The sequence below is a fragment of the Panulirus ornatus genome, chromosome 38, assembly GCF_036320965.1.
Source record: "Panulirus ornatus isolate Po-2019 chromosome 38, ASM3632096v1, whole genome shotgun sequence".
In the NCBI taxonomy this organism is placed as follows: Eukaryota; Metazoa; Arthropoda; class Malacostraca; order Decapoda; family Palinuridae; genus Panulirus; species Panulirus ornatus.
The window spans coordinates 1,224,433-1,237,695 of record NC_092261.1 but is presented as its reverse complement, the minus strand read 5'-3'; the positions used below and the strand labels follow the sequence as shown (position 1 = coordinate 1,237,695).

The 13,263-nt window shown below is 42.8% G+C and overlaps 1 protein-coding gene across 2 annotated transcripts in view; it reads left to right on the top strand.

The window, feature by feature from the left end:
• nan (transient receptor potential cation channel subfamily V member nanchung) overlaps positions 1–13,263 on the top strand; it is a 98,115-nt gene that overhangs the window by 34,342 nt on the left and 50,510 nt on the right. For both annotated transcript variants that reach the window (XM_071684321.1, XM_071684322.1), the window contains 2 exons: positions 292–470; positions 12,287–12,365. In XM_071684321.1, coding sequence (XP_071540422.1) covers positions 292–470; positions 12,287–12,365 — 258 coding nt within the window. The remainder of the gene's footprint in view (positions 1–291; positions 471–12,286; positions 12,366–13,263) is intronic.

Genomic DNA, 13,263 nt, shown 5'->3' with positions numbered 1-13,263 from the left:
TGACCTTGGCTCACCAGCTGCGCCACACCTGACCTTGGCTCACCAGCTGCGCCACACCTGACCTTGGCTCACCAGCTGTGCCATACCTGACCTTGGCTCACCAGCTGTGCCACACCTGACCTTGGCTCACCAGCTGCGCCACACCTGACCTTGGCTCACCAGCTGTGCCATACCTGACCTTGGCTCACCAGCTGTGCCACACCTGACCTTGGCTCACCAGCTGTGCCATACCTGACCTTGGCTCACCAGCTGTGCCATACCTGACCTTGATTTCTTCCTTCCCTTCTACAGGAGGCGGAGAACTAGTAGAGCTGATGAAGAAGGCCAACAAGAGCAAGGAGTATAGCGAGCTGGACGAGACCATACGCTCAAAGATTCCCAAGTATACTTATCATGGAGGAGAGGGCAAGTGCCTGCCCATCCATAAGGTGGTCCTCAGGAGGAACAAGGAAAGACCACCAAGCAAGGAGGTTTGTCCTCGCCCACATTTTGTCTCTGGATTATAATAACATTGTATTTTTTTCATGTTTGGTCCCCTGTTTCCACACAGCGAGGTATGTCTAAGATTAAACAAAGACGGGCATCAGTTACTCACATTCACTCTCCAGATGTCATGTGTGATTCACCGAAATCCACAGCCCATTACCCACAGCCATACCTCGCACACCTTTCCATGGTCTCCTCTTACAGCTTCATATGCCATGGTCCGACCACTGACATCACGTCGCTCACTATGTAACACGTCGCCCCAGTTTGCTCTATGCAATGCACGCCTGACATCCTGCAGCTGCACGTGCATCATCAAGCTGGTTTACCAACTTGAAGGTTGTGTGTGGGTCACCCTCATGCTTCTCTCTTCTCTGATGGGAAAATCTTTCTCCTCAAATCTTCCCCAGTAACTCAACTTCCATAATTCTGGTACCAATTTTGTTTTCCTCCTCTGGTCCTTCTTTGCGTCTTTGTGCTTCTTTGAATACAATAACCAAACCTGAGCATATGCAGCATTTTTTTTTTTTTTTTTGCTTTGTCGCTGTCTCCCGCGTTTGCGAGGTAGCGCAAGGAAACAGACGAAAGAAATGGCCCAACCCACCCCCATACACATGTATATACATACGTCCACACACGCAAATATACATACCTACACAGCTTTCCATGGTTTACCCCAGACGCTTCACATGCCCTGATTCAATCCACTGACAGCACGTCAACCCCGGTATACCACATCGCTCCAATTCACTCTATTCCTTGCCCTCCTTTCACCCTCCTGCATGTTCAGGCCCCGATCACACAAAATCTTTTTCACTCCATCTTTCCACCTCCAATTTGGTCTCCCTCTTCTCCTCGTTCCCTCCACCTCCGACACATATATCCTCTTGGTCAATCTTTCCTCACTCATTCTCTCCATGTGCCCAAACCATTTCAAAACACCCTCTTCTGCTCTCTCAACCACGCTCTTTTTATTTCCACACATCTCTCTTACCCTTACGTTACTTACTCGATCAAACCACCTCACACCACACATTGTCCTCAAACATCTCATTTCCAGCACATCCATCCTCCTGCGCACCACTCTATCCATAGCCCACGCCTCGCAACCATACAACATTGTTGGAACCACTATTCCTTCAAACATACCCATTTTTGCTTTCCGAGATAATGATATGATATGCATCATATCAAAACAAACTAAACTACACATTTTCAAATTCAATATACAGGGAATTTCGGCAATGTCTGAATAGCAACATCTGCTAACACTTTCAGACTAAATGTCAAGAACGATTATGGATGATAGAGAACAGTTCACTGAAGTAAGACGCATGTCGTGCACAATATAGGTGTAGGGGACAGCTAGAGCAGGAGGCCTCATGGTGTGTGATGTGTCATTCTAAAACTCGGAATCTCGGTAAGACACAGTGATGACCAGATGAAGTAATGATCCACATAAAGACATACATGTGCTTATCGTGTCTTCAGTTGCCTTAGGCTCTGACCACGTACTGAATGGAGATAAACAGAGTTGTGAACGTAGAGGTATGTATGTATGTAAGTTCGATTTACAGTGGCGTGCCTGGAGGGATCAAATCTTCATCGTGAAACTTTCTCTAGAAAAAAATATGAAAACAATGTAAACACAAGCCTGTGGGGACTTGGAAAGAAATATACATTTGTTAGAATATAGAAGAAATGTTGATTATGTTGCGACTTCCTGATGGAAAGAAGTGGACCCTAACGAGGGAACAAGTGACTTAGGGTTGAGGGTGAGTCGAGTGAGAGCGTCTTGCGTCAGCACGGAAGACTTGGCAGAAATACATGAGCGAGACCGGAGGAAGGCATACCAACACATACTGGGTCTGATGATGGACGAGAAGGCAGAGGAACTGTAAGCCTGGTGACGGAATTCTGGGGCGATGTTTGAGAAGAATGAGCAACTGTGAGACTTGTATAACTTTGGGGAGGCTGGTGAGCAGCCAGCGCCTCAAGTATTTAAGGAATATCATTAATCAGGAAGGAGGAATGAGTCCACTCAGCAGGCTTTGGAAAGCGAGGGAAGTTGCTAGTAGTGAGGAAGGTCATATGGGAATGTGAGAATGGAAAATAAATTGTACTTGAGCAGGTGAGAAGGGTCGGGTAGACAATGAAGTAGAGAGATAAAATGTGGATCATTATCCAGACCAGTGTAACCCTGCACGGGTGGCAGGGGCAGTGCAACCCTGCACGGGTGGTAAGAGCAGTGTAACCCTGCACGGGTGGCAGGGGCAGTGCAACCCTGCACGGGTGGTAAGAGCAGTGTAACCCTGCACGGGTGGCAGGGGCAGTGTAACCCTGCACGGGTGGCAGGGGCAGTGTAACCCTGCACGGGTGGCAGGGGCAGTGTAAACAGTGTGATGTTTGAAGCAGTTCCGGGTTGGCCCGCTGGCTACCCCCTGTACCCTGCTGTATAGTGGGAGACGACCCACTGACCGCAAAAGCTCAGAGGAAAACCTGAAATCAATACATGAGGAAAAGAACAACAATAACAACCTACAGTTAACAACAACTGTATGAACATACAGTTGTGAAATGAAATACAAAATCTTCTTTATCACTTTATGTTGTTTATCTCTGATGTGTGCCAGTCAGAGGTCAGGGGATTCACCCGTCTGTCATGACCTGGTTGCGGGTGTCAAGTCTTCAGGCTTGCCTTGCCTGTAACGTTGTCCGTGTTTACCCTTAACTGTGGTCACAAGTTATGCAAGAAACGCGAGGGACTTGTGATGGATCACCAGAAGTGTCTCGTGCCACACCTACTGTATGTTACCATCTGCTGAGTCTTCATGTTGTGGTGAGTTGTGTTGCGGACCTAATGATGAGGCTAGCATACCCCGGTAATGGAGTTTTAGTGGAGTGTGAGAGCTAGGAAGCCTCCCAGATACAGTATTCTACCTACAGGAGCAACACTCGCCAATAATCTTGTTCCTCTCTTAGCAAACGTCGTTGATATTCATTCTACTTGAAAAAAAAATGTTCCATATCACCAAAAAGTTAGTTGGTTGTTTGCACTTCTGGCCTATGAACTACGAGGATCATTAAGGCTGTCAATTCCAAGCTGTGTTCACCAACCGAAAAATCTTTATCACCTTCTTCAGATGTTATCTTTATCACCTTCTTCAGATGTTATCTTTATCACCTTCTTCAGATGTTATCTTTATCACCTTCTTCAGATGTTATCTTTATCACCTTCTTCAGATGTTATCTTTATCACCTTCTTCAGATGTTATCTTTATCACCTTCTTCAGATGTTATCTTTATCACCTTCTTCAGATGTTATCTTTATCACCTTCTTCAGATGTTATCTTTATCACCTTCTTCAGATGTTATCTTTATCACCTTCTTCAGATGTTATCTTTATCACCTTCTTCAGATGTTATCTTTATCACCTTCTTCAGGTGTTATCTTTATCACCTTCTTCAGATGTTATCTTTATCACCTTCTTCAGATGTTATCTTTATCACCTTCTTCAGGTGTTAAGATGGATTCTAAAACCACATACACTATCTCTAGGTATGTGGCCTATACCCAGGCGCTCAGTGAAGTTATAACTATAGTGAGGCAGGGCAGCCAGCCAGTCAGGGCGCTCAGTGAAGTTATAACTATAGTGAGGCCGGGCAGTCAGTCAGTCAGTCAGCGGATGAACGAAATTGACGTCAAACATCTTCCGTCTCGGGAAAGAACGAATTTTCATTAGGGAATTGTGAATCTTAAAAATGGTAAAACAATGCAATATGAGACGCTTATTTACGTATGTGAACCCGACCAATAACCACCAGTTTATCTACATTTACATTGTAAATCCTTTCTGTATTCTTTTCTCATGTATTCATTTATTTCCTGTCCACTCATACATATGTTATTCTCTCCTTACGATTTGCTGGAAACATTTTAGTCCTTCATGTCGTCGTCCACTGGACTGCTACTGACAGAGTCTGGCTAAACGATGTGTTGGCGAGTTTCTCTCGAGGTTGTGGAGATTTCTATGTGAGGATGTGTAGCTCTGTGTTAGGTTAGGGAGTTGGTGTGTGTTGGTGAGTATGTGTGCCTGCCTTGGGAATATCCTGTGTGTGCCTGCCTTGGGAATATCCTGTTTGTGCCTGCTTTGGGAATATCCTGTGTGTGCCTGCTTTGGGAATATCCTGTTTGTGCCTGCTTTGGGAATATCCTGTGTGTGCCTGCTTTGGGAATATCCTGTGTGTGCCTGCTTTGGGAATATCTTGTGTGTGCCTGCCTTGGGAATATCCTGTGTGTGCCTGCTTTGGGAATATCCTGTAGGTACAAAACCGTTAGGGAGTTTTATATTTCTGGGACCTCATTTCTTGGTTAGCCGCTTGTTACAACCTCTGGTTGCTTGTTACAACCTCTGGTTGCTTGTTATAACCTCTGGTTGCTTGTTATAACCTCTGGTTGCTTGTCATAACCTCTGGTTGCTTGTTATAACCTCTGGTTGCTTGTTATAACCTCTGGTTGCTTGTTACAACCTCTGGTTGCTTGTTACAACCTCTGGTTGCTTGTTATAACCTCTGGTTGCTTGTTATAACCTCTGGTTGCTTGTTATAACCTCTGGTTGCTTGTCATAACCTCTGGTTGCTTGTTATAACCTCTGGTTGCTTGTTATAACCTCTGGTTGCTTGTTATAACCTCTGGTTGCTTGTTATAACCTATGGTTGCTTGTTATAACCTCTGGTTGCTTGTTATAACCTCTGGTTGCTTGTTATAACCTATGGTTGCTTGTTATAACCTATGGTTGCTTGTTATAACCTATGGTTGCTTGTTATAACCTCTGTTTGCTTGTTATAACCTATGGTTGATTTATTTTTGAATTTTGAAGAACTGATAACGCGACATCAACCTGGTTTAGAAACTTGTACCATCTTTGTCATGCTCTTGTGAAACCTCTTTAGTTGTTAAGTGAGGTGATTATGGTGACCAAGTCTGAGAAACATGTTCTACTTTTTGTCTGATATACACAATTAATATTTCCCTGAATATATCCTTATCTATACAGACAAAAGGAACTCTTGTATTTGGCAGTAGACACTTGGTCTCTTTCATGATACTTGGAAGCTCTGGCAACAGGTTGGGTACACTGTCGACTCCCAAGTCCATTTCACACAGATTGCTGGCACTCCAGTTCATGTAGAAAAATATTCATCTTAAGGACTTCTTTCACCGCCTCTCATCCTCATTACTATGCTCTTACTCGGGTTAGAATATCACCAAGCATGTATCAGACCAACTTTGGAATGTGTTTACGTCCCATTGTTAGTACATCAAATCCTCCTCACGCTTTGCTTTTCTTGTGACCTTGGCAACGTCTGGAAACATATTCCTATATGACCAAACTTTTACTTAGTACTGGTCCTAGGATCGATCCCCGCGGAACTCCAATGATGACCCTATGTCACTCAAGAAATGGGACCTTACCAGTGTAAAACTTCCCGCACGGAAGAGTACAAATAGGTAATAACACACACACACACACACACAGACACACACACACACACACACACACACACGATGGCAATTTCAGTGTAAGTGGTTGGTACATATTAACATTCTTGTCAAGTTTTGTGTTGGTGTTTCGACGTGTCAAACTAAGCTTTTTTTCGAGGTTTTGCGACGAGTGGCAAGCTCAATGCTGTGTTGGAGGTGTTGCGACAAGGCTTAACGCTATATGAAACATAGATTTCCGAATCACATTCTTTAAGTCCCTTGTCCTGATACATTATGCCACTAAACATGATCTAATCCCAACCCTACTTCTCTGGCACATTCTATTCTCCACCCTCCTCACCTCCTCAACCATCCTTCCACCACACTTTACCTTTGCCGTCTCCTAACCACACACTCCAAAATCGATCCCCGGGAGCGTCCCTGGTAGGGTCGTGCGCATCTGCTGACACACGACCAGTGGGAGCGGTCGTCCGAGGCTCAGCCACCACAAGTTTGCCAGCATATCTTCCCTCCCCTCCTGGTATAACCAGCTTGCTGGCAATCAAGTTTACAGAGTATGAGTCCCTGAATAACATTCACGACTTCATCTCGGGTCCGTGGATGTCGCCCAGAGCGATGCAGTGCTCTCTGTGGCCGGTAATATGAACTACCGCTCAATACATCCAATATCTCTTCTCTTAAAGGTTAAGTGAGTATCACCAGAGGAACGAATCTGACTCCCAAAGACTTAACGACTGCCATGTCCCAGTAAATTGTTATACGATGTCGCTTCCATCAATAACTTGATTCGACGTTTTCCTGCTGCTTTTGGTTGTTTGGTTTAATAATAAGCTGCTGATCAAGAGATCATCATTATGAAGAGATGTGAGTGACGACACAGAACTTGCTTTTTGGACTTGACTGAGCGTGACTTGTATCTGTTCATTCGTTCTTCACAGGCGAGTGACTCTGGCTTCCACGACTGTTCTCTCAGACTGTTTCATTCCGGCTTCTCAACGTTAGCATCATCAATAGCAGGTTTTCAGCCTATTTTCAGCAAGCAATTTTTGTGGTGTTTTGACTTAGAATCTGGCTCATAGATTTCTCCCATAATCTTCTGTGGCTTTGCTACTTGTCCGATGATCTGTTCTGCAATGAATCTACAGTAGCACAACAGGCTGACCTGCTTTGTTGTCTATAGCAGGTTCCTTTTTCAGGGTGGGTGTACGGCGACCCAGGGTGGGTGTACGGCGACCCAGGGTGGGTGTACGGAGACCCAGGGTGGGTGTACGGAGACCCAGGGTGGGTGTACGGAGACCCAGGGTGGGTGTACGGAGACCCAGGGTGGGTGTACGGAGACTGGTCTTGGAGCGATGTCTGATCCCCACATGAGCCGTCTCCTCCACCAACATTATCCCATAAACTCAAAATCATAACAAATTATTTTGTTCTTTAGTTAATTTTCCTCTGGCAGTGCCAACCATCCAAACATAAATTCAAGCTTTTACGAAGCTCTTGCTTGGTTATATTCCGGGAGTGGCCCCTCTGACTTATTATATGTATAACACAGAAATTTTCATTTGTACAGATGAATCCGGGAGAGAGAGAGAGAGAGAGAGAGAGAGAGAGAGAGAGAGAGAGAGAGAGAGAGAGAGAGAGAGAGAGAGAGAGAGCATCATGATTGTGAAGCAACAAAACTGGGAAAAGAAGACGAGTCAGCTTCCATATTACCTGCACTATTCTACCTGGAATTTGATTGTAATAATGTGAGACTGGCAGGAGGAGAAAAGATATACAGATGATTTGAAGAGAAATACATGTAAGCTTTGTATTTGATTGAGGAGGCGCAGTTAATGTCACACGAGGACATAATGCCAGGTATCCATCAAATCTATTTTATGACGTGTTTATAATGCTGCTGCTTTCACTAACTGGCATATCATTTCAGACGACAAAAATTCTGTTAAAAAAGAAACATCGCTTCATTAAACGGATGTGTCTCTATTACTAAAAATGAAATCATGGGTACCTTGTAGAGACATTGGTACCTTTTGTCTCAGATGCAAAGGGAGAGTTGAGGAAGAGGGAAGAGTGGCTCAATAAAAGATGTCAAACTGCGAAGGAGTTTCGTGATGTGCTCTGACGAAGATACAAACCTAACCTAACCTAACCTAACCTAACCTAACCTAACCTAACCTAACCTAAGCTAACCTAACCTAAGCTAACCCCAGCGATATAACACCTGTAAGATAACAGAGCAAGACACGGGTATTACAGGTTAAAAATGAGGAACACAGAAACTTTGAAAAGAATATTGTAGACAAGGGAAGAAACGATCATAGATTTTTCTATAAATGCACCAGAAGTGAATTATCAGATAACTGGTAATCAGACTAAATTGTTCAGAGAGATGAATTATAGGAGATGATGCAAGGGATTGCGAAGAACTAAAAGACAAATTTATAAGTGTTCCGCAGTACAAGACACCTTCGGCCCAGCACCAGTCAGATGGAATGAGGAGGTTTTAGATAACAGGAAATATCTGCAAGTGTCTAGAGAAGATATGAACAGAATACTAAAGGTTCTTGATCCTATAAAGGCTCAGAGTCTTGATGCCATTTCTCCATATGTGCTGAAGCTGTGAGCTGGTGCAGTAGACGGGCCGCTTGGAATGTTCTTCCAGATGCCGCTGGATACAGGTAAAGAGCCAAGGCAATGACTTAAGGCAAACTTGCTGCCTTTTTGTTGAGAAAGATGATCGGAAATATGTGCTGAACTACAGATTGGTGTTCCTCACGACTTTGGTCTGTAGGAAAGATAATCAGAAAGCAAATGGATAATGATCAGCAAAGGAGAAACTAAGTAAGTGAGAAGAAACAACATCGTATACACGAGAGTGAGCCATGATGTAAGCCAAAGAGAAGACAGTGTGGGTGGACTGTCTGCGTGTGAACTGCCGGAAAGTATTTGACCCTGTATCACAAGGAGGCTGGTGAAGAAAGTCGGATTTTTAGGCAGGAATGAAAGACAGATTTCAATGGACAGAAGATCAGCTTAGTCCGGAGATCACGTCAGAGGAACCATCTCAAAACTGGTTGAAGTCTTCAGTGGGGCGCCGCGGGTTGCGCTCTTGTCACTACTCTTAAAGAAGCACAAAAGGCTTGTCCAGAAGGGCCGGGGAAGGGCAACAAAGGTGGTGCAATAATAAAAGGCGCTGAGTCAAAGGGAAAGGCTCGAGACCTTAAAGTTTCTCATCATAAAAGAGAGAGGAGTAAAGGGTGACCTGATCACAACTTTTAACCTTTATTACCAGTTTGATGATGGAGACAGTGGCGAGTCTTCGCAAGATGCAACGACACATAAACCAGAGGACACACTTGACATGAACCTGGACATTTGTTAGTACAATGTGAAGAAGAACTTCTGCCGTTTTAGGTGATGAGTGAATAGCTGAAATCTAGTGAGGAAGATGTGAATGTTGGCAGCATACAAAAGTACGGGAATCTATGTGATAATAGAGAAAGTTCAAGAGATGGGGCCCACGAGGGTAGAGCTCCCCCCCCCCCCCAACAATACTAAAAGGTAATTACACAGCCAGACAGACAGACACACACACACATACACACACAACACACACACACACACACACACACACACACACACACACACACACACATATGGAATATCGCTAAGTGATATAGAAAATATTTAGCGAATTGTTTGTTTTTCAGAAGTAAAGAGAAGTAACCTTTTCACTTTTATATGAATTCCTTTGTTGCCGAGATGAGGAGTAATGCTCGTGTTGGTCTTGTTGAAGATATGTACCTCTCCTGCCTGCCTGCCAGTCTCACTCGTGCTCTTACCCACACCACACTTGTCTTCCCGTGTCTGCTCCTCAACTCGACTTGTCGCTCTCCTCGTTTATCTGGTTTTTCATTTCGTCTATTTTTTTTTTTTTTTTTTGATATTCTGGCTTTCATCTGGTTTCGTTTAGCGGGTTTAGGTCTGGCATTTCTTGTGTCTGATCCTGTGGTCCGCCTCGTTACCCGGCTAAACTACTGTTTCTTCCCTTGATGAACTTGTGCTTACTCGTTCTAAACTTTTTTCTTCCTGTGAGGGACTAACTTTACACATATATGTGTTTCTCACAAGCAGTTTCTCCGGTGAATCATCCAGTTCAGGGAAGTTTGATGGTTGGCCAAAGTTGTTGGTATGTCGCTCACTCGGCTTACCTCGGGTTATGGCCGGGATCTTGTCTCACCAGCGTGGCCTCACTCTCCGTGGCTGCTAGCCTCACACCTCTTCATCTGTGAGTCCTTGAAACTCGTCGTTCATCGTGACTTCCTAGATGGCTATTGACCTTACAATTCTTGTCACTGAGGTTGTCTCCTTAATGGGTGATCAACCCTGTGCCTCCCTCACCGTAAATATGACTGTGAACAGTCTGCCTCATCTCTCGAACTCACAGTTATGCACAGAGTGAGGAATAGCACTCTACTGCCCCTGCACAGAGTGAGGAATAGCACTCTACTGCCCCGACTTACAAATGATAGAGAGGAATTCTTAAAATTCAATTAATTTATTTTCTTTTCTTCTACATTACAGCTTTCAAAATTTTGTCGTCATTTTTCCAGTCACCTGCAGATGGCCTTGTTATACATAACTGTACGTTATCGCACTCTAGCATTACGTTGTCCAGCTTGAGAGCTTATGTTGTCATACTCAAAGGTTACGCTGTTGATAAGATGGATTTCATCTACATGTTTAACTCATCACTCACTGTTCGTTCTTTGAGTAATTTCCTGTTGTTAATAAGACTCACTTGGATAAGCTGGTAGAAGTAGCTGTATTTCTCAGAGTCAGCACTTTAACTTATTGTTAATACTCATAAGTCAAGTGATCAAAGTTCTGAAGAGACAGAAAAAAGCACATAGACCATAGGAATGAACAGATAAGGAAATGACACGAGATGAAGACTGACAAGATAAAATAGCAGGACAAAAATGACAAAAAAGATTTAGACAGCGAGATGTAAAGTTAAACTTGCCCCGATGTTTTATATGAGTAAGGTTAGGACGCCCATCTATCTGGCCAAGGGAAAAGAAGAAACACATACGATTCATAATTTCAAGAAATGTTGCCAGGGACTAGTGCTCCATTTTATCTTGAATTAGATTACATGTTTCTCGCATTATGATTAATCTAATATTGACCATAAAAGTAATTTCATCGACTAACACTGGATCCTTAATTCGCCTACTTTATTAGATATAGTTCTCAATTAAGACTAACGTTATATATATATATATATATATATATATATATATATATATATATATATATATATATATATATATATATATATATATAGGCACACAGATACTCAAATAAAACATATAAGTAGCTTGTGCACATATGATGCAAGTAAAACCACAAGGAAACGGTAAAATACTAAGCGTCGAGTGCTTTCCTATATTTACAACCTCAGTTTGACCGATGTAAAACAGATCACACTCTTTACAGGTGATATTGTACATAAAACCTTTCTGAGAAACCACAGAATTCCTGATAATCATAGTTAACCTAACCGTATCATTATAATTGCAAAAGACTTACTTAATATTTCAAAAAATAAGAAAACAGCAACAGTATGCAAGTTCTCACAACTGAATAATACTAACAAGTTTTTGTTCTTAAATGGTTCTTTAGGCTGAACATTACAAAAAGACGATCAAACAAAATTACTATTTGAATCCAGGAAATGTTTGGGATACTGTAATGAGCAAAGTTATTGTAGAGTTCATCACTGAATTCCGGGCTACAAATGTTACGGAATTTCTGATAAGACTTACCTTAACCATATCATCATTGCTGAAGATCATATTGATAATAAAGGTTTTTAATAAAATAAGAACATTAAGCACGTTCTTACAGTAGGGTAATACTAACATTAGCTTGTTCGCAACTAGTTCTTTAGACTGAACATTGTAAAAAGACTTTCTAGCAAGATTACAAGCTGAATCAATGAAATATTTGGGGTACTATGATTTAGAGCCATTCATAACCATTCTCATGAATGTTCCAGGGTTCATCAGTGATTTCTGGGCTACATATGCAAAATGCTCTACTGTATATAGCATTGATGAAGACACAACCCACAAATATCTGTTCATATATATACAACAGCTCACTCGGCGCTACAGTGACCCTTATTGTACCGTGACACTGTGTAGCTACATCATAGTAAGACTGACATAATGTGGCCCCAACATACTGGAGTACGTAAGGAAATGATGGAGTCTCTTTCTTGTTACAGATCAACCCACCCAAGAATTTGCCTGACGAGGAGTCTGTGGCAGGAAAATACGTCCCGAGGAAGATGGAACCTGATAGAAGTAAGCTCGAGAGAGAGAGAGAGAGAGAGAGAGAGAGAGAGAGAGAGAGAGAGAGAGAGAGAGAGAGAGAGAGAGAGAGAGAGAGAGGAAATATATGATAGACAGCAATGAAGCATTTAGACACTATAGCTGTGACCTGGAAATATGTGATAGGTAACATTTATGAATAGTAGCCTGAACGGATCTGGTGGATATATATATATATATATATATATATATATATATATATATATATATATATATATATATATATATATATATATATATATATATAATGTTAACAAGTAAGTTGGTTGGCGGTGGTGGGCAAGCTGGTCATAAAGACGTGTTATGGAGCGCACATTAGCCAGCGTCCCTGAGATGTTTGGCCGCCACGGAGGAAGTTCTCTGATGTTTGTTGACTGTAGCGGGAAATGTAGAGTCTTCCTCCGGCGCAGAGCACATTATGATCCCTCCTGGCGCCGTCCACTGGGGCTAACTCTGACACACTAACTCATTTCATCCTGTATTCCTTTTGGATGAGCGCGACACTCGTGCATGTTCCACATGTTCCCACGATACTGAGTGGATCATTCATCAACGTCGAAGGTAAACAGGTGTCCAAGACAGGGAAAATCCTCAGGACTCTAATCTGGAATTAGAAAACAAATAAAAGAAATGAGTATAAAAAAATGAAAAGGACATGATGTTTCATTTCTTTTGACTGAACGTGACACAGTCCACCATGATGCAGTCCACTGTGACACAGTCCCCCATGACGCAGTCCACTGTGACACACATACCTGAAGACACGCAGCAAAAGCAGGAGGAGGACGACTGTGTCATGAGGAAATGTATCGAGGAAATTGTTTCTTCTGCCGTTACGAGCAGGCAGTGCCTTCAATTCGTTTCGACACAG